This window comes from Empidonax traillii, unplaced genomic scaffold, assembly GCF_003031625.1.
Source record: "Empidonax traillii isolate 1590-97213 ecotype Southwest subspecies unplaced genomic scaffold, ASM303162v1 scaffold911:size244615, whole genome shotgun sequence".
NCBI classification, from domain to species: domain Eukaryota; kingdom Metazoa; phylum Chordata; class Aves; order Passeriformes; family Tyrannidae; genus Empidonax; species Empidonax traillii.
The window spans coordinates 75492-97498 of NW_020956104.1; the positions used below are offsets into that span (position 1 = coordinate 75492).

Genomic DNA, 22007 nt, shown 5'->3' on the forward strand with positions numbered 1-22007 from the left:
CCCCCCTTCATGAACTCTCGCGAGATCGCCGCGGAGGGTCCGCCCGCCCAAGCCTCGCGTGTGCGCGCGCGCGCGCGCTGCCCGGCGAGGTTCTCGCGAGAGCCCCTGCGCGCGGCGCCGGGGCGCCCCCGTGCCGAGCGGAGCCGCGAGCGGGGCCGGCCGCCATTTCGGGAGCAGCCGCAGCCGGGGCCTTTCCCCGGCCACCGCCAACCGGGCACCGCCAGCCGGGCACCGCCACCCAGCAGCCCCCGCCGCTCCCCCCACAGCGCCGCCGGGCCGTCCGTCGCGGGTTCAGACGCCTGGAGAGGGCGCCTGAGCCCTCGGGCCCACCCACCCCCCCCTCCCTCCCTCCCTCCCCCCACACACACACACCGCCACCAGCGCAGTGACGCCGGAGTCGCCGCTGCCGGACCCGGGAGGCCCGAGCGAGGATCGCACCGCCCGCGGCGCAGGTAACTGAGGGCGGACCCCTTGGCCGCGGCGCCGGGGGGGTCCCGCGGACGCTGCGGGCCCCGGCGGGCGCGGGGCCGGCCCCGCGCCCGCCGGGCCCGCAGCGCCCGCGGGACCCCCCCGCGCCGCGGCCTAGTTGGTGCCGCCCGGTTATCCCCGCGTTGGTTTTCGTAGCGGGTTTTTGTCGGTATTTTTTTGCTTGTTATTTTTTCCCCTCTACGGAAATGCCAGACCCTCTGTAGTTTTTTTGTTTGTTTGTTTGTTTGTTTGGGTTTTTTTTTAGGAAGCCGGAAAGGGGTTTTTGGGAAAATAATTTTTGGGTTTCGGCGTTCGGTGAGAGGTACTTGGAAAACCTGTCATGATTTTCTAGTCGGTTGAAATTAATAAGGGCTTTTATCCGCGATTTTTTTTTTTTTTTTAAAAGAATATCAACTTTACGCGTAGCATCATTAGAGGAATTTAATGCATTGCGGGGTTGATAGCAGGGCTGTGTTTTGTGGACAGAAGGTACACTGATGATAGCACGGCGTTATCCTGGTTGGAAGTGTTTTCTGCGGAGTACAAAGGGCACGGATTGCCGGTGCGAGGCCGAAGTGCAGCTCAGGAGATATTCCGTGGTGGTGGCCAGAAGTCAGTGCCAGAGAACAGGGCAGTGGCACAGCGACACTTCTCTCTGCGTGCTTAGTTGTCAGCTCGTTGTGGCTCAGGGTCACGAGGCACTTCTTTGTTTATGAAAAGCTTTCTCTGTAAAGTTTTGTGCTTTTTTTTTTTTCTTGTTTGGGTTTTTTTGAGCCCTCCCTGTGCTTCCCCCCCCCCCCCTTTGTTAGGATCCACAGTGCTCGCTGACAGTGAATTCAGTGGCTAAATGCTTTGTGAATGATGACCTTTGTTTTGAACCCACCGGATGATAGTTCATCCCTCTTTGTTTTGGGGGATTCTGCACTTTTCCACCCCACTCAGGGTCTGATGGTCCGTGTTACAGCCGACCCTCTGCGGGGTGAAAGATCCCCAAGTGGAGCTGCGTGTGTTGCCTAAATTACACATCTGAAAATGTGATTGTGGGTGGGAGTTGTCACCGGTGGGAATTCTTTTGTAGAGTCTTGGGTTTGGCCTGGAGGTTTTTCATGGCCCTTAGTCACACTGATGTACTTACTCATCCCCCATGCTGGCACAAGGGCAGTGAATTAAGTCACGTGCCTGTACGGAGTTGTCTTGAAAAGCTGAGTGTAAATACTCCGGTAAAAAAGTAAAATTGAGCCATTACACACAAACGAATCACAGAATATTCTGAGCTGGAAGGGACCCACAAAGAGCATCGAGTCCAGCTCTTGAGTGGATGGCTCATAGGGGGTCAAACCCACGACGTGGGTGTTAATGGCACCCTGCTCTAACGAGCTGAGCTAATGAAGGTGATGATACCTATAAGTGATGGCCCTGTATCCCAACAGGTAATAACTTGAAAATGAGGTCAGTGTGCCTCGGTTAAGTAATTGAGTGTGAACTTCCAGTGCTGTGATACTGCTTAAGGATCGTGTTTTATTCTGGATTGTGTTCCTGGGCCGTTTTGGGATGTGCTGCAGCTCTGGGAGAGCATTCTCAGCTACAGGGTTTATAAGTGACCATCTTAGAGGATCCTGAAGTGTTGGAATAGTTTCAGTATTCTGACCGAGTCTCAGGCCAGTGCAGTTCCTGCAGCAGTGCCTGGAAACAAGGTTCCAGAATTAACCTGTATGTTCAAAAATCCATTTCATTGTGCACGTACAGGGAAATCCTCACTCTTGGGCTGTCTGAGCGGGGTGGAGAGGACTGGCTGTTAGTTTAAGAAAGAAAAAGAAGAGAAACTTTTCTTAAGAGATTTGAGGAAGTTGAGTGTCTGTAATGCCAGGAGTCTTGAGGTTTTTAATAGCAGAGCTGAATAGGGAGAGGAAATCAAGTGTCAGAGATTTTGAGAGTGCAGTGAACATAAAATTACCCTGAGGGGTTGAAGTTGGAAAATGAGAGGAACAGCTGAATGCAAAGAGTTTGTGGTGCCTGGTGTCACCTGCTATGGTGGGCCCGTCTTGTCTCAGACTTGAAGTTCCAGCTGGGATGGGCGTTTGTTGTGCTTTGGTAGCTCGCAGTGCTGGGATCAGGAATGTTCTCCCGTGCCTCCCTTAGGTTTCTCCAAGGGCCTGGGTGTGACGGTGGCCAGGGCTGGGAGCAGGTTTGCCCGAGTGCTTTGTGCCCCTGGGCCAGGCTCCAGCGCTTTTCAAGGTGGCCCCAGCCCCGGGTGGGTGCTCCTTGCTGTGAAGGAGTTGCTGGGATCCCTTGGGGGGTTCTGCTGGCTCGTGGGGTTCAAGCACGTTTTGTTGTTCGCAGCTGTAATTGCTTTGTGCACGTTCTTTATCGTCTCACCGGGCAAAGCTGCATTCCTGTTCTCCTTGGAAATACCCACCGAGGCACTGCTTGCTGAATTGAAGCCAATGCAGGGATGGCGTCTTGAACAAGAGCTTTTGGAATATTAAGCACAATGATGTTTTCCAACTCAGGTGGATTTTCCTTCTTCTTCCAGGTGTCCTGAAAAATGGCTGATGATATTGATATTGAGGCAATGCTTGAAGCTCCTTACAAGAAGGTGAGAAAAATGTGCCATGAAGTCCTGTTTACCTTAATTTAGCATTATTCATGAAACTACTGCTGAACTGTAAACTAACATCCCTGGAGCCCTCATGATTTATCTTATTGGACATGCATTACATGTAACTTTCAAGTTAATATATACTGTTAATGTAATTATATTGTGCAGTAGTTTCACTTCAGCGTGATGAATAAATGCCCATCTATCTCTCTTTGTAGACTTGCCTAACGATATCTCACCTCTACTCCCATGAATTCACCTTTGATTCCAGTGTGAACTGTCAATCATAAGGTAGTAATTGAGTGACGTATCGCTGTACCGTGGTCCCCTAGGTTAAAAAAAAATACAACCAAACCAAAAAAAAAACCCCACCCAAAAACCAACCAAAGAAAACCAAAACGAACCAAAACAAACAAACGAAAAAAAAAAACCAACCCCCAAAACCAAGAATCCTAAAACCTCTCCTCTAAAATGGCCAGGTCTAGTTTGGTATAGCAACAAGGTGAATGCAGTGATTTGGGAAAACAGCAGGGTTCCAAGAATAACCTTCTCACCAGTCCCATGGCAAGTAAATATTTGAACAGTCTGCTCAGTGCAAGAAGAGTGGGACTTGCTTTAATGCAGAAGGCTGCTGGCGGTTAATCTTTCAACAGGGCAGATGAAAATCAATTGCTGAGTGAACGAATTTACGGAAATTCTTGGATCCCTGAGTAGAATGTTCTTAGCAAGTAAAAGACAGTATCACAGTCTGCGGTGTCATTCTAAAATGAGCTCTTGTGTTCTTCTGTCCTAGTTGTTTAATTAGGAAATGTCGATTTTTATGTGAAATTTTCATCAATTAGCGCAGTGATGTCTTTTACTTAAACCAGCAGCAAATGAATACTGTCTTTTTTTGTTTTCCACCAAATGGTGGTGAAGTATGAACAGTCTGCATGCTTTAGCACTGGTTTTGAAAGAAATGTATATTAACTTTAAGTCGCCTAGGAATTGTACTTTTGATGTAACCAATGTGATTAAACTGTAAAGGCAGTATATAAATTATATAGCAGCTATTGTTAGTCTATTTTGCAGTGTTTATTACAACCATGTAATGAATTTTGGATGAGCATTTGTAAGTTTTAAATGTATATTTAGTTTATGTAATATTTAGCAGTTACTTTTACATCTTGAAGAAAAATTTGTAAACTATTATGTTAAAATTCTTGTGTCCTGGCTTAACATGGATATTTTCCATGTAAACAGGTATGGAAATAGGGAATGTTTAGGCTGGACTGGTGGATTATTGCTGACTTTCTTGGGAGTCGACGTTACTAAAGCAGTGTGAATCCCTGTTTGCTTCAGGGCGAGATGTGTGACAGAGGTGACATCAAGCTCTTACAACCCTTCAACGAAAATGAGCGAAGATCTCGGGAATGGCATCGGTCACAGGAAATCCCTAGGAAATCCATAGTGGCTGGCTGCTAGCACAGCCCCGGGGCTTAGGCAGAGATATAGCCTTGGGACTGAGCAGAGGGGCACACAAACACACACCTCAAACTGCCTCTTACATTGTAGAGAAATAACATTTAACCACTTGAGTGCTGAATGCTACAGGATAACTTGCTCTCTAAACCATGTAAGGAAGTATCTACAATTTAACACACGCTTTTAAATGATGTAAGTCTTGTATTTTGTAATTGTATGACTTAAATTTAAGCAGCAAAGTGGTTAAACATGCCTACCTAAATATTCTAAAGTTTTCCACATTAAACTGTAAGCAAGTAATTTAGTATTAAAATTTTTGTTTTTTATTTTCTTATTCCTATTCCCATTACCCTTTGACCACTTGAAATGTTTCCACTTCGTCCTCACGATGTTCTTCTATCAACCCTGCTTAGGATGAGAACAAATTGAGCAGTGCCAATGGCCACGAAGAGCGCAGCAAGAAGTGAGTGTTGTCTCAGTTCTCTACTTTTGGGGAGAGGCTGCTGAGTTTTGAGAACCTGGGAATGCGTGTCAGCAGTATTTAGGGAGATAAAATAGCAAAGCTTGGTATTTGCAGTTGCAGCAATTAGGAAGTTTTGTTTACAAATGTGGTTAATACCCTTGCAACTGATGTCATCAAAGTTGTGGAAACATTTAATTAGCATCAGATAGAAATACAGACTTGGTATGTTCAGCATGTTTAAATTCTTTTTGGTTACTTTAGCTGTGCAATGGATTTTGCATTTTAAAAATGTGTTTGTTGTAGAATTTGTTGTAGAATGTGATTTGGAGCAGTGCAAAGCATTTAAAGATACCAGTGCTTTCTTGAAAAGGTTCAGGGTGTTGAATCCCCCTCCTCTATTCTTTGCATCCCTCCCTTTGAAAACTTTTTTGAAAAACAAGAGTACAAGCCCACCTTCTTCAGCAAGCATAATTGCAGGGTCTGAACACCTTCTGATGCCCCAAGTGGTCTGGAATGAAACCAGAAATTGGAAGAAAAAAAGGCCTTACATGAGAGTCTCTTAAATACCTCAAATAAATGGAAGGTTTTTAAGTCTGTGAAATAAATTCTGTACCTTACAAGCATCATTTGGTGGTGAGGTAATTGATGTAGAAAGACTAATTTTTAAATTGATATTTGACTAAACAGAAAGCAGTGCACGTTTGTTTCTGGGAAATGACACAGAGGGTGTAGAATACACAGTTTGGGTTACACCCACACAGATGAACTGGTCCTGGCTGCTCTAACTAGGACAGTGATACACAGCTGTCTTAACAAGTCAGCACGTGTGCTGCTGTCACCTGAAATCACACAGACGACATGCTCAGGGGATCCAAAGAAAGTTTTATCCCAGGTGTATGAATATTTGGGGAATTATAAGTCCAATTCCAAGGTCAGGCTTTAGTTGTAATCAACTAATCTGAAAGTGATAATACCTTAAATCTGTGTTCTAAACGGTACTGTGAACATCCTTCCTATGCTAAATCCTAAGACCTCTAAACCCCCACCAAAAGCAGCTGCTCCCAATATTTGTAAGCCCTGGGAGTTCATTTTGATGGAGCTGCTGCTCCTCATAATCATTAAAGAACGAACTGTGCTCTTTTATTTGTGACTTGTGACAGTGTCCTCTCTTGCTGAAGACAGAGGTGTATTTAGGCTTTGCAAGACTTCTTGCTATGCTTTAAATCAATTAAATTATACCCAGATGATATTCTTTATCTGCTTCAGTTGGGCAAATAGTGAAATAAGATTCAAACTGTCAGGAAAATCCACAGCAAAAATCAGCAAGTTAAAAAAAATAACAGCAGGTTTCAGTAATTGTTAAATGATATTAAATGTCCGTGTTAGTACTGGGCACTGCCTGACCATCCCAAACTGCATTACAGCAGGAAGGGTGGGTCAGTGACAGCGATGACACCACCCAGAAATACAGAACTGTCAGAGATTGTGAGACTTCTGATATCGGGCTTTGATGCGGCAGCTTCTCTGTCCATACAAAAGTATTAGAGAAACTGATGGAAAAAACCTGAAATATTCCAGTGTTTAAAACCTAATCCCAAAATGTTTGTCTTCAGAGACAAATGCTAAGATAGGTTTAATGGGTCTTTCTAGGTGGAGATTGGAGAGCAAAAGCAGCTAGTGATGATTAGGCTTAGTTAGATGTGGCAGGTGAGAGACTCTTTACTTTAGAAATGGAAACTAACAAGTCTCAGTTTGTTCATGGCCACAGAAAATAACAATGATGAACCTTTTGTAATCCACATGCCCCTTTTAAAAGGTTTTTAGGTGTGTGAGTGACCACTTTGAAAAAAGGTGATGTATACAATCAGAAGACCGGAAAGGAGGAAGAGGAAAAATTCAGAAATAAAGGACAATTCAAACTTCAAAAGTTTAGCAGCAAAATTAATTATTTTGCTGTCTTAACTAATGGCTTGAGCATCTGTTTACCATGTGTTTATGTGTACATAGGTATATATTTTAAAAACTAGGGGACTGTAAGCTTTGATGGTCTGAGGCTGAGATAGAGGAAAAGAATTTGCGAATAAAGCAAATCCCAAGAATGGAACAGTTGCTCACTGGTTTTCAGATATGAGGTATAATTGACTTACAGATCTTAAAAGATTAAATTCTCTAAGTAAATGGTTTAAGTTACGAAGATCTGCAGTTCACCCCAAACCTGTGACAAGCATAGACTTAAAAAAAGCAAGTGGCTGATGAACAGGAGTAGCAAGTAGGGAAGAAAGACTCTTCAGCAGCGTGTTGAGTGATGGTAGAGGGAGTATTAACCACCCTGCCTTTCCCTCAGATTTGATTCTTTGTTTTACTTTACTGTAAAAGTATAATTTAATCTTAGAATCTTGGTACTGTGTTTAAAGTGTGGTTGAAAGCCACAAGAAGTACTGCAGCTGGTATGTACCAGATCTAACACAGGAAGGGGTTTTTATAGTCCTTTTACTCTTCTGGAAGCGTTCTCTGGCAATTATGAAATTAAAAACAAAGATGTGCTGTTGTAGATTTTAGAGTGTTAGAAGATTGCTGACATGCTTAACCACCCATTTAACAAAAATAACATATAAATACTAACAGGTGGAAACTTTTCCTGTCAGTGTCTTTGACATCAGGTTGGGGGAAGTGTGGGATTTGGGGTAGATGACACTGAGCTGGGGCGTAACCAAAGCTGTGGGTTTTTTCTCAGGAGAAAAAAGAGCAAGAGCCGAAGTCGAAGCCATGACAGAAAGAGAAGCAGGAGCAAGGAACGCAAACGGAGCCGGGACCGGGAGCGGAAGAAGAGCAGGAGCCGGGAAAGGAAACGGAGCAGAAGCAAAGAGCGCAGACGCAGCCGCTCCAGGAGCAGAGATCGCAGATTCAGAGGCCGCTACAGGAGCCCCTAGTAGGTTATTGGTGTCGAGGTGCACGTGCTGCTTCATGGGGTGATGGGGAAGCTGCAGGTTTCACTCTCTGCTTTCTAAATGGGTCACTAGTTACCTCAGAAAGTGAGAGGTTAAGTTTGAAGGTTGTCAATAAATACAGTGTGGAAAAGAGGAGGATAGTAACATATCCCCCTTTCCTGCTGGTTTTCATTCTTAGCCAAAATATGTAAAAGCAGTGAAAGAATGTGTACAGCTGACTGGCAAACAAAGTTTATTACACAATCAAAGTAACAAGCAAATTTCCTACTTGTCCAAACTGTCTTTAGTGTAAAACTGGACAGCTTAGCTGTCGAAAAATGAACGGTAATCTATGACTTTGGTTACAAACTCATAAACCCTTGTTTTTATATTACAGAAGATTTTTATGGTCTTGCTGCTCTTAAACACTTTACTCCATAAATGCATATACCTTAAAAACATCCCATGTTTATGCATCCAAACTGGAAGCATCTTGTCTTAGGAATGCCCCTGCATTGCATATTTGCCCTGCTTTTTGTCAGACTTGTCTAGAGGCTGTGAAAGAACTCTTTCGATCCTCTCAGATATTTAGATGGACAGAACCTCTGCTGTAAGTAGTTCCTGGCAGTTGTAAATCAATTCTCAAAAGACATTTTTTTTTCATTTTTTCATTTCATTGTTTCTGATGGTTTGTATTCCTACTCTCCCCTTTACTTCCTATTGCCTCTTTGCAGAAAACCAATGGGCACTGGTCTGTGTGACTGACTGTCCTTACTAACCTGAGGCTGCTCCCTATGTCTGCTGTTGTCTGGGAATGCAATAAAAAAAAAAAAAGGCAGGCAATTGGAAAGGATGTGTTTTATAAATCATGACATGTAATGTCATGCACGATGAAGAAATCTCAAGATGTTTGAGCAGACAGTGTTTACCTTCTGTTAAATTGCAGACTTGTGCAGTTTTGGTACATGAATGATTTTCTTGGCTGGGTCCCAATCCAGGGAACACGTTCCCTTTCGTACTCTTGGAATGCAAACAAAACTGCCTGAGGTGTCAGGGTCTCACTTGGTGCTAAGTCACCTGGATGTGGGCATTCTGATAAGGAGAACTTGGTGCAGCCCCTGGCTCTGCTGAGGAGCAGTGGCATCCTGTGCACCTGGGGCTCACAGTTGGCTTGTTTTCCTACAGCTCTTTGGCACTTGTAAGGTTACAGGAGCTCCTTGGGTTGTGCCAGTGCCATTGTGGCTCAAGACACAGAGGACCTTGATCCAAAACTCGAGCCTTCCGTGTGTGGAGCCTGACAGTCTCCCCTCTGGTGTGGTGGAGCAGGGAGAGGATGTCCTTCATCTCTTCACAGAGTTGGGACTTGCTGCATTTTCCCAGCTGCCTTGGAGAGTTTTGTTCTTTGAGGTGTTGTTGTCACTGGGTGAGAGGGTTCTTCAGCTAGAGAAATTTGAGAGCTCCAGTGTTCTGGCCTTCCAAAATAATTTCCTCAAGTGGAGGTTAAGAGTACAACCCCCAGTGCCTGTTTTAGTGGATTGAGATACTTTATACCAGAAAGGTAAATGATTGTGAGGGTTTTTTTTCGCTCTTCTGACTTTTCCATAGCTGTTCTGGGTGATTTCTCTGGAAATACAGTGAACAAGAAGCTGAGGTGGTTCTAGTTCTGTCTCAAAAGGTGTGAAAGAGAAGGGCTTCAGAAGATGCCAGAGTTGAGAGCTCTTAATTTTGTGTTTGGTACTCTTCAAATGCAGAGACCCACCTTTAAATCTGTATAACAGGCGCTGACTTTCAGGGAGACAGGAGTTTTGGAGATGAAGCCTCCTGCACCACTGGCTGCCTTTGGATCAGATAACTTTGGATCTATCAGAACTGGGGCTTTCATTTGAAGAAATTGTATCAGTGCCATCAGCTCAGCATTTCAAGAGTAACTGCCAGTAACTCTTGCTGGGTGGGGCATTTGCATCTGGGATCTCTCCTTGTGGGGCTGTCCAGACAGTTCTGGGATGGGGTTACTGCTGACAACATTGTAGCTGACTGCCGCACCTAGAGCAAAATGCTTTATGGCTTCTGATTTATCTTATTTGTTACTCTTCCTTCTCCTTGTCATCTTTCTAATTTGCTTTATAAAGGCTCCTTTTCAAGTTGCTACCTGTAAACTGAGATGGTTTTGCTGCTGGGGCAGTTGAGGCATCTCAGCAACAGTGAGGAGAATTACCTAGTATAGGTAATTCTTTAGAAAAGGAGAAGAGAGTGCCACAGAGAACCTGAAACCTTGGAATTAGTCACTTAAGCTTCAGAAAGTGCTTAAATGCTTCAGTTTTCTAAAATGGGGTGACTGGCTTGGGTTGCTTAATTTTGACAGGGTTTTTCCCTAATGTTATTCTCACACATTGTTCTGTAAGTGTTTTGCAGCTACAGTATTAGGTCTTTTAGTCGAAAGAACTTGACTGGGAATTCTTGCTTAGACATTTGAGTGGCAAATCCCAGACACTGCTAATGTACAGTAGAAATCACTTAGACCATCCTGTTCCTGTTCTGAAACCAAGCATTTGGACAAAGCTGTTGGGAAAACAGATCTGTTACTGAAAGTTCATCATGATGCCCCTGGACTTTGTTAGCCAAAGTTTGCCTTGTCCAACACTGTTTTGTTCGAGTCTTGAATAGGAATTAGCAGGTAAGAGCTGATAGTTTGCTGGTGTCTTGTGACCTGACTGTTGTTGGGCTGGATGGCATCACCCAGGTTTGGGAAGGCGTGTCCCTGTGGACAAGGGGACTCCTAGACATAAAGATTGATTGCTGGTGACGTGGCACTGCCCTGGGGGATAGCAGGAGCTGGGCAGCAGCTGTAGGGGCTGGGGGAGCAAAGAAGCTTTCCCTGAGTTCTGCAGCTCTACAAGCAGGGCTCCTTAGAAAAACAAAGTGAGGTGCATCCTGCAGGATCCTGCTGGAGAGGGATCTTGAGAAGGTAATTCGGGCTGTCACCTTGCTCTAGGCAGCTTTTCTGCTCAGTTTGTTAGTGTTACTTATCAGTTGTTTGTGTTTTGGGGGTTCTTTTCATTAGATTTAGACACACACTTAAAACATTTCTCTCACCATTTCCTTAGAAACTCATAATTATTTGCTATTGTTTAGTTGCTGTGCATGTTAGTTTTCTGGAGTTGCTGTAATTGGTGTGTCTGGCTGCATTTGAGCTGAACTGGAGAACACCATGTTCTGTACTGGGAGGTGTGAAGGTGCAGGGTAGTCCCATGTTAGGTAAGAAGTTGGCCTCTGGAATCAATACCAGCATTTCCAGGTGCAGCTTTCAGCAGTTTCACAGGCACTGGAGAACCTGAATGGATGCTCCCAGCAGTCATTTGTCTGGACTTGAGTAGAAATTAGTAGAAAATTAGAGTAATTTATCCTAGGCAGTAAAAGTCTGGGTTTGATCAATAGTAGTCTCATCTCAACATGTGCCTGTGTTTCATATCTTAATTTCTCTTAATAAGAAGTTATCTGTTCTTAACAAGCAGTTTCTAAATAGTCTTTTTTCTTTATTTTTTTTTCCAGTGTTGTACAGGGCCGTATTTCCCTTGCTTTACCCTGGCCAGCACGGTTTTGGATCTTGGCCCACTACTTCCACCTGTGTCATGACACGTTTAAAAATGGGCATCCTGCTCCTTGTGGTGGATGCTGAGTTTAACTCTAAGCATTACTGCTCCACTGAGGAGCCAGAAGACGTTTTTCAGACAAATTGCCTGGCCCAATGGATTTAGTGGAAGGCTACTTAATATCTTCAGCCCGCTGTGTCTTTCAGGGTGTGTCACATCAATTTGTAGCTGCAGCAGAAAGAATCAGTTGTGTGCAGCTGGAAAGCCAAAGCCCCAGTGCACAGCACTCAGTAATGCCTCTGCTCGCTGGAGATACAGGAAGAATGTTAACAGGTGTTGTTCTTTGCCTTGTATCTACCAGGAGATCAAGTTCAGGGAGAACACGATAGGATGAGTCTTCCTGCTTGTGTCACAGGCTGGCTGTCCCCATGAGCCACCTTAGCTAGCGAGGACTGTCCTTAACCTGGAAGGAAAGGGCAGGTTACAGTTTGTTCTGGCAGACTCTGTGCAGCCTGGAGAACTAAAATTAGGTTCAGCCAAGAGGTTGGATTCCTCCTGTGGTTACATGTCTATATATAGGGTACCTGCTGGGTTCACTGCCTCTGTGCTTTGGTGGCCACTGAGAACTTTAGGAAGCTTCATTTGCATATTTGTAGCACTTCAGTGGCCAGAGCTGGGACAACATGAGTGAATGTGTCCCTTACAGATGTCTGCAGGGAGCCACTTTGGTTTCTTCTTGCACCTGAAATTTCGTGAAACTTTTGATTTGGAAACGTTGCGCTTGAGCAAATAATTCTGCCAGCACCTCTTTGCACACAGCTCTGGGGCTGAGCTCCAGGCCACGAAGGTGCTGCTTTGCAGTCATCAGTACACAGAACTTGCATGTGGACACAAAACCAGGTGAAAATGGTTACAGCTGTGACTGCAGCTCAGAATGGTTAGCACGTACAGATGTGCCCTGTCTGGCTGGCCCATAGTTCAGTTCTTGGAGTCCTGCATATTCCGGGGTTTGTGATGCAGGTGGAACAGAGGGGAGCATATTCCCTGCCTGGTGGTCTGGAGGCTGCATGTGTTGATATCCTGTTGATAACATTGTGCATGTGTTGGGTGCTGCTGATGGAAATGCTGCCCAATTCAGGGGCAAGGGTGGGTGAGCACTTGGAGTGTCATGTGAGTACAGAGAGGAAATCCTGAATTTTGGTGCTCAGGTGAGTAATGCCTGTCTTTTCTTTTGCCCTAGTTCCGGTCCAAAATTCAACAGTGCCATCAGAGGGAAGATTGGTCTGCCTCACAGCATCAAATTAAGGTTTCTGACTTTTCTCTGCTTTTTATTACACCATTAATAGGTTTTGTTTAAAATCAGAGTGGTGTATTTGAAGGTTTTTCTCTAATCTTGTTCCTTTCTTTTTAGCAGACGTCGCTCCAGGAGCAAAAGTCCCTTCAGAAAAGACAAGAGCCCTGTTAGGTACGACTTTTTACATGTGTTGGGTTTATTTTGTCCTGGTGAAATTGGGAAACTGATGGTGAAACAATGTGTGGCTACTTGCTCTCCATCTTACACTCAAAAGTGATGCTGGAATTCATTTAGACAGCCAGGAGAGGAGAGCATTGTTAATGCTGGTAATGAGATTATTCTCTTACATTAATACAGTCAAGTTTAACCAATCTCGTTTTGTTTTTTAGTGACTAGCAAACTCTTACTGAGATAATTCAGTGTAAATTTTTCTGGTGTATTCTCAGTGATTACTATCTATATAATTAATATAAATACATACTCTATGACTGAAAACTTGGTCCCGGATCCAGCATGCTAATTCTGTCCTGTACTCGACTACAAGTCAGATTTTTATTTTTTAGATTTGAAGCTTCAACACCTTAGAAGTGGTGTATCTAATTTCAGGTAGTGGTTAAGTATTGAAGTAAAATTATTCTAGTGCTTCTGGGGGCAAGAACTTTTTTATGAGTTTGCAAAGCCTGGTTGGCACTACTTGTGTGAGAGTTTGGACAGCCAGTTTGTGCCAGGTCGCCCTGGAGGCCTCTCATCTCATCTCATCTCCTTCACTGTGAGCTCCACAGTGGTCCTGGGACCATTTCTGGACCGCAGCAAAATGGCACCTCTGATTAGTTTGGGCTCCTGTAGGTAAAATAGAATTTTTCAGGGATATTTAATGCTCACAATTGAAACAGGATATTCAGTCATGTTATACAAGCAAATACATTATCATATTCATATTAGGTATTCACTTCTTAACCCTGCCTGTTAACAGCAGGCATGTTTTTCACTAGCAGGCTGGGAAGTACTGATTATTTAGTGATTGACATGCAGTCCAGAGATGAGTTAGCTTAATTCAGTTTATTTTTTTAACTGAACTTTGCTCTTTGCAGAGAACCCATTGATAATCTTACCCCTGAAGAGAGGGATGCTCGAACAGTATTCTGCATGCAGTTGGCTGCAAGAATTCGACCAAGAGACCTGGAAGAATTTTTCTCTACAGTAGGGAAGGTAATTAATAGGGAAGTTAAAGTGATTCTGACTGCTGCCTCAAGCTGGCCTAGTGGAACTTGAGTAAAGGATTGATATTTTTGGGAACTGCAAGCAAGTGGAGCTTCCTGTACCTGTGCAAAGGGGGGGGGTGGATGATGATGAACATGAAAATGTAATTTCTCAGGAGTTCATTGTCCGTATGATGTGATGCAAAACACGTCAATTCAATTCCGGTTCAAACAACTTGATTTTTTGTATTTTCTGTCTTTTTCAGACAGTTATAGTGTGACTTGAAAATTCATTTAACTTCTGATTTTGAAAAACTTTTGTCAAACACTGTATTTGACTTTGAACAGCAGCTTTAGTGCTCGCTTGCCTCTGGGATATGTTTGTTAAAGCTGTATGCTGCCGTAGATTTCCAGCATAATTACAGAGCCATTGGCTTGGTAAATGATCAGGTCATTATTCATACCTGTCAGGAACGGACTGCATTAGGTTTTTTCCTTTGTCTCTGAGGTGTTTCTGTCTCTTCTTGCCTTTCAGGTTCGTGACGTGCGAATGATTTCAGATAGAAATTCCAGGCGCTCAAAGGGAATCGCTTATGTCGAGTTTGTTGATGTCAGTTCAGTGCCCCTGGCAATAGGACTGACTGGACAGAGAGTCCTGGGTGTGCCCATCATAGTACAGGCCTCACAGGTAAGGGGCTGTAAATCTCATTTTTGTTCAGTTTGAGTTATGGCTCTCGTGCCTTGCTGGGAACTTAATGTTTGAAAGTTTGGTTACCATTGGTTTGGAAAACCTTAACAAGGGTGATTATTTAAGCTGATTATAAATGGGCTTTTGTCTCCCATAGATGACAGGCAAATTAAAGCAATCCAAAGTGATATAAATGCATTTTGAAGATACAGAGTTTAAGCAAGCAGTAGTAAAGAAAATTTAAAGGTCATATTGTGTATGCTTTTCAGCATATGTAAAAACTGGTAATTTACTAGATATAAGCATGAAGTTGTTCAGTTTGAAGGCTTTTGGAATCTATGTCTCTGTACTTGGTCATGGTCTTGGGTTTTGTAGATTTTGATTTGAAGTCCAGTGGATAGTCTGCAGATTATACAACAGCTTGTGGTTTTGTGGTGAATCTGCCTAGTTTTGATCTGATAGATACATACTGCCCATGTTAGGGTTTCTTATGAAATTCTGACAAGAAGGTGAGTTTTTATTTTCTCCTTTTCTTAGGCAGAGAAAAACAGAGCAGCAGCAATGGCAAATAATCTGCAGAAGGGCAGCGCTGGTCCCATGAGGCTCTATGTGGGATCCTTACACTTCAACATAACTGAAGATATGCTGCGAGGAATCTTCGAGCCCTTTGGCAGGGTAAATGTTGATGTGGCATGTTGTGTCTTGGTAGTTTATCTGAAAAACCTAGATTAGTTGTGGGGCACTCACAGCTTCTGCAAATAATTCAGCTTCACACCCACAAAACATTTGTTCCTTTCTTGCACTGCTGTGCCCATAAACATTCCCAGGCTTTATGTGCGTGGGTGGTGTTGGAGAACAGATGAGAACCTGGATCTGTGGTGGTGTTCAGTGAATTGGAATGGCAGGTCTTACAAAGGAAAGCTGAGAAGTACCTAAATTAAGGATCGGAAAAAAAAACCCAAACAACCAACCAAAACAAAAACTCCCTACATTGTATCTTGCTCCTGTGACCTGTAAATACCTTCCCCACCCCTGATTATGAATGAGGGCCCCGTTTCACAGCTTAAAGCACAGAATTGGGGCTGAGGTCTTGCAATATTTTACTATCTATCAGCTAGTTTGCAGCATGGCAAGAAGTTTTTTAGAGAGGATTATGGAAGGGAGCAGATCAAATCCAGACTTTCCAGTGGAGCTACAATAACTGTTAGCCCTGCTGTGCCAAGGTACCTGGGGTAAAAGGTACTTGATGGGGAAAAAGAAACCCATTAATGTTTGGGTTCTTTTCTTACTGTCCTTAGGTATGAACCCTGCTTCATACATATGGTTGGCAGTGCTTTTCACATGCATTATTCAGACCCAGTATGCCCATCCCTTTAAATCTCTTGTGCAAAACCCTGGAAAATTGCTCCAGTTGATTAAATTTTAATCCACATGGCTGCAGTTCTTGTTTGTTTGTTTTTTTTCTCAAGGTCTGGCAGTAGCATTAAGGTAGTTTTAGGAGGGTTACGTGTAGAGCTGTGAGGGTCTTTCCTTCTTATTCCATATATTCCAGTCCTAAACTCAGTTCTCTCTTACGTCTGTGTTGCTGTGTCTTTCCAAACGCTACTTTATGGCTCATGGATGACTCAGCACTATGTTTTAAATTCAGTCACTGTAAACTTCTAGGAGTTCCCAAATACCAGTAATTATTAAAATACACAGCCCCTCCTTAAAGATCCTCGTCAGTCATGCAAACTGCTTTTCTTAGCTCGTAAAACAGTTTCTCAGCAGGTGAGATGCATGACCAGGGTGTTTCAGTGAGGATCTGATGTGTCTGTGTGCTCACGATCTGCTAGAATGTTGCATCAGGAATGTTGCACTCAAACCCCTTATGTTTACCTGCTTCTGTCTCAGTCTTGGAGCACCTCTCTGGCTATCTGTACACTAATTTTGACTTGAGGAAGGAATGAGAAACAGATAAAAAACCCAATAAAAACAGTGGTTTCACATTCACGTCTGTATATCTGACAGGGCTGTTTCCATGTGGTGTTTTGGTATCTTGTGAGTTGTTCCAAAATGTCTGCTAATAAGCAGCTTTATTCTTATCCCTCAGATTGAAAGCATTCAGCTGATGATGGACAGTGAAACTGGACGCTCAAAAGGATATGGATTCATCACGGTATGATGGCATTGCCAGCTCTCTCAGGCCATTTCTGAGTGTCAATTCCTGCAGTAGTGATCTGTATATAGAGCCTTAACATGTAGATGTAGAGAGCAATCTGCATTGCTGCTGTGTATACACCTTATCAGTCCACATTGCTGTTGTATCGAGGTGGCAGCGACTCTGTTGCTCCTGTATCTCTGTTAGGTCCCATTTTAGAAGTGCCGTGTAGAGAACAGGCAGCACTGGCCCTTCCTTTGTTTCTGCCACTTGTCTGGGTATTGTGGGTGAACAGTGGACGTGTTTAGGTGGGAATAGTTTCCTTTGGAGTCAGTGCCTGGGAAAGCAAATGCTGCCTTCTGCAGGCAAAGACACTAGTAAAGACTGGCGTTTTTCACAGTTGTGAGAATGATGGAATTTGAGCTTTTTGGGGGACATAAAACTTCAGAAGGTGAAACTTTCAGTTGAAAACGTCTCTCCTCTTTGCCCTCAGGTACACAATTTTGTGAACTTGAGTTTCTTGACTGACCTGGCAATTTGTCATGGGGACAAAAGTCTCGGCTGGGACCTCTGGCACTTGGACACAAATGAAACCAAACTAACTATATAGTTCAGACTTGACGGTTTTAACACTGATAAAATGTTTGTATGTTTGTTTTGATGTTTCACAGCATAAAGCAGAACATCTGTTAGGAATAACCAGTAAATGCCATGGCAGTTGTAAGGTTACAAAGAAAGTGACTGTCACTCTTTCAAGAGAACTGCAGGCCAAGACTTCTGTTGATTGCAGTATCTAGATGCTGTAGCTTGAACTATAATGATGTTTAAATACATTACCTAAATGTGAGACAGTAGATACCAAAATCTGTGTGTTTGGTTTAGATTAAAAATATAGAACATATTTAAGTTAGCTTGTTGCTATTATCTTAAAGAGTTTCTTCTGTTTCTGTAATTGTGGATATTGCATACAGTAGAAGTGTTGCTGAATCCTGTAGGCAGTATTACTGAAGTTCCCATTTTCCAATCTACAGTTCTCAGACTCTGAGTGTGCCAAAAAGGCCTTGGAACAACTGAATGGCTTTGAGCTGGCTGGGAGGCCGATGAAAGTGGGCCATGTCACTGAGCGTACTGATGCTTCCAGTGCCAGCTCCTTCTTGGACAGCGATGAGCTGGAACGGACTGGAATTGACTTGGGAACAACTGGTCGCCTTCAGCTGATGGCAAGACTTGCAGAAGGTGCGTGTGATGTTCAGTAGGAAATGTGCAAAAAATACACAAGTTTGCAGAGTTTGAACTAACCCCCCCCACAGAACTTGGGATAGATGCATGAAATGGTCTCTAATCTTTTGACAACATTAAGATTTCTGATCCTTGTGTTAGTGCATCCCTGACCGAGTGGCAGTGCCTGCTCATGGTCCGCGTTGTGTTGCAGGTACTGGTTTGCAGATTCCCCCAGCTGCACAGCAGGCTCTGCAGATGAGCGGCTCTTTGGCCTTTGGAGCTGTGACAGGTAAGAAATGATGGCCTATTTATTTTTCACAATTACTTTATGCTTTATAATTCTGTGCCTAGAGGTACTTTAATATGTTTTGTGATCTTTTAAAATGAAAACACAGGTATTGCAGTGAGTTTTACACACTGTAAAATGCTGTAGATGCATAAGCAGGTAACCAGGGACAGTGCATCTATCACAGTTGGGGTGGGTGTGATTCACTTTGCAGGATTCTTGCAAATCTGTTGTAGTTCGCCTGATTCATCCTAAGCCCTCATCTCTTTATCTGTACTATTCTGTGTGCTAATGGGGACTTATAAGTTCTACTGCCCCGTAAGTGTTGACTGCCAACAATGGCAGGCCCCGATTTGAAGGGCATTGCCCCCTGTGAAAAGCCTGAGCAGTGTTAGATACACCCTGTGTGTGTCCTGGGAGGAAGGACACTGCATGTCAGGGGATGTGCTGCTTGGATTTGGCTGGAGCTGTCAGTGTGCTGTGCAGGTGGGTATGCTGGAGTGAGGCTGAGGATGTCATTGCTGCTGATGATTCTTACTGGCCTAAACAGGGGTCTTCAGGACTAGAGCAGTGAGTAAACTCTCACAGGAGATCAGGGTTTCTTCTTTTTGTTACCTTTGATTAATACTAAGAACAGAGAACATTCAACTGTCGAGCAGTAGAAAAGACTCAGTGTCACAAATAACTAAATGCTGGAACATGTGAGAAAGTAGCAAAGAATAGTTGGCATTGTTGTGTTTGCCTTCCAGCAGAGTTTGTGACAGAAGTGATTCAGACTTAATAAGATAGGCCTGGATCGTGTTGCTGAAGGTCAGGTGCAGTCCTGTGTGGAGCACACATGTAAAGCTTTAGACAGCTGCTAAAAGAATATAATAGGGTTGTTGTAGAGATGTGCCCTTGGAAGGAAAAGGAACTGGCTAGTGAAAGGAAAATGTTGGTTGTTAGAGAAGAAAAGGATGAGAAAGGCACAGAGGTAAGGGAAAAGGGAAAAGTGTATCTAGACCAGAAAGAGAAGGAAAGGTCACTGCTACTAAAGTCAGATCACTGTTAATGCAGGTGGTACAGTGGTGTGGCAAGTCAGGTGTGGAAGCAGGTGTAGGCAATTAAAAATGAGAGAAGTATTTAAAAAAACCCTAATCCTTTCCTCACCCCCATTTGAAACAAGCAAGGCCAAAAAATCTCACCAAATGAAGAATATGGCCAGAAATGTGTGACACAGAACTGTTCAGATAGGTGGAATCAGCGTGAGACAACCTGGCTCAGAAATAAATGATGAGGCTGAATACAGGTGTTTGAAGAAGGTGCATGTTGAGCAACTGTAACAATGAAAGTGGTAGGGGTAGCACTGTTTATTCCACTGCTGTTGTACAAAAGGAATAATGCAGACATGTGCAACTTTCAGTAACTTTGGAAAAAGATAAAGCTTTTTGCTGCCTTAGAGTCATGAGCTATCCCCAAAGTGAGATTTGGTTATGGATTAAAGATCTCTTTACTCTTGTTAGAGAAAATTACTACCAGGAATTATGTCATTGTGGGAGACTTTAACTTCCCTGATACAGATTGGAGAAGAATTGCTAGTAATAATGGTGGGGCCCAGATATTCCTGGATGTGATATCCGACAAATTTCTTCATCAAACACTCACTGACTCATGAAGAGGGGATGCTATTTTAAACTCAATTTGGTAAGTAATGAAGATGTTATGGATGAGAATAGAAATGACCATTGACTTGAGGGATCATGAGTTGCTCATGTTTAAATGAAAGGATAAACAAACAGGTCTGTAACTAAGGCTTGTGATTTCAAAAGCAATGGTTGAAGAAACAAGGCAATAAAGTCATCTGGTCTGAGCAAATCGGGGTGTTTGAACAGGCAGGGTGTGAGGAGTTCTGTTCCACATTGCTGATGCTGTACTGGGTCTGTATTACACAGAAAGAAGAAAAAGCCCCATTAAAAATGGGCTCCACGCTGAACCTGGGGGATTAACTACCTCGGAGAAATAAGGAAAATAAGCATACAGCCTATGAAAAATAAGAGAGAGGATTAACAACAAAAGAATATTTTTAGTTTGGGAAACAGATACAAAGAGAATTATCTGCCAACATCAGACTGAGCTAGACATTGTAAAATACATGAAAGGATGGATGAAGGTTTACAACTCTTGGAGAACAAAAACAAAGCAGGGCTCAGGTGAATGAAAAACTACTCCCAAGGTGATTCTAAAAGTGTCTCATTGCGTCAAGTTTTTAGTGGGTACATTGGTCATGAAGGTTGGAATCTGAGGAGGGTAGGCTAGGAATGTGTAGGAAAATAAAATAAAATAAAAAAAAAAAAAAAAAAAGGAAATTATTCCCAAGGTAGAAGCAAAGCTAGAAGAGCTGAATGTAAACAGTTCAGAGGAGTTCCCACTCCCATGAAATGAGTGCGGGAATAGATGTGTGAAACATGAGATCTCATCTCTGATATTGTCCATAAACATTTACAGAGTGATATTGTGTATAGCTGGAACATCTAACTCTGATCTACACTTGAAGGAATTAAAATGCCATCTGGCCAGAGTCTGGTCCTGTTACTGTCTCGACTTCACTCCTGCAGAAGTCACACTGAAGAAGGGTAAACTGGAGAATATTATGAAAGTATAGCATCCTGGCAGAGGAACTGCATCTCAAGGCTCACAGTCCCTGGCAGGGGAGCAGTAGCAGAGCTCTTCTCCCTGAGCCCTGGCAGGTTACTAAGCCAGAGAAGTGGGGAGTACAGGAAGTACAGGGTGTGTAAAGAAGCTGGCTCAGAGAAAGAGGATTTTTTCCAGGTGAAAGCTGGGAAGGTGAGAGGCTGCTGTTGAAACCAAAATGCAGGTGTTGGGCTTATCTTGTTTAGTACTTGGATGAAAAACCACGGTGAACAGTGGGGTGAGGGGAGTGAGCACTGAGGTGCTGTCAGGAAGAGTTATTGCTGTGTTGTATATTGTTCACCTCTATATTGTTAAATCAAATTCCAGCTATGTAGCCTGGGAGCTGAGCAGTGAAGGGTTGCCCAGGAGGAGGAAAATACCTAAATGCTGCAGTTTGGGTGACAGGTACGAGCTGGCAGCTGATGCCTTGTAAGGGTCAGCTGTGCTCCTGCAGGCAGCACACCCAGCACCTGAGACAAGCTGCACACCCAGGAACAGCTCTGCTCAGCCACCCTCAGGAGGGTTCAACCCAACTCAAACGGGCAGCTCAAGAATCAGTTTTACAGGAGACCTGACAACTTGGCCATTATTTCTGCAGGAAAAGGAATTAAAGCTGAGTAGTTGTAGCTGTGTAATCTGTTCTCTGTCTGAACATGTGAAACTTACAATATTCAGCCTATAGAACATTCCTCTAATGCTTTCTGGGGCAAAGTATTCCAGCCTGGTGGAAGGAGCTGTCTGGTGGAAGAGATAGAGAGGCTGTGCTGCCACCAAAGGAGGAATAGGTGTTATCATATGGAACCTCTGCTTGGTCTCTGTTGTCTTCACAGTCATGGCTTGGGATGCTGGGCATTACTGGGCAGGCTTTGGCCTATTTAAACTCATCTGGATGTCAGAATAAACACACAACTTGGTTTTGTGTTAAGACACAAAGTGTTGGGTAGCTGTTTCTGTATTTCTGCTGTCTCTGTGCACTGAGCCTGTACTCCCATCAGGCC

At 43.6% G+C, this 22007-nt stretch overlaps 1 protein-coding gene across 11 annotated transcripts in view; it reads left to right on the top strand.

Moving 5' to 3' along the window:
- Positions 1-367: 367 nt before the first annotated feature.
- RBM39 (RNA binding motif protein 39) overlaps positions 368-22007 on the top strand; it is a 28323-nt gene continuing 6683 nt past the window's right edge. For 2 of the 11 annotated variants that reach the window (XM_027902807.1, XM_027902810.1), the window contains exons 1-12: positions 368-452; positions 3002-3064; positions 4945-4994; positions 7729-7923; positions 12752-12817; positions 12923-12976; positions 13897-14014; positions 14540-14692; positions 15230-15367; positions 16785-16850; positions 17864-18068; positions 18265-18342. In XM_027902807.1, the coding sequence (XP_027758608.1) occupies positions 3014-3064; positions 4945-4994; positions 7729-7923; positions 12752-12817; positions 12923-12976; positions 13897-14014; positions 14540-14692; positions 15230-15367; positions 16785-16850; positions 17864-18068; positions 18265-18342 (1174 nt within the window). In that variant the 5' untranslated portion in view covers positions 368-452; positions 3002-3013. Of the gene's footprint in view, positions 453-3001; positions 3065-3285; positions 3359-4944; positions 4999-7728; positions 7924-11489; positions 11845-12751; positions 12818-12922; positions 12977-13896; positions 14015-14539; positions 14693-15229; positions 15368-16784; positions 16851-17863; positions 18069-18264; positions 18343-19841; positions 20023-22007 lie in introns of those variants that run through there. The other 9 variants (XM_027902809.1, XM_027902811.1, XR_003573392.1 and 6 more) reach the window with 8 other exon arrangements.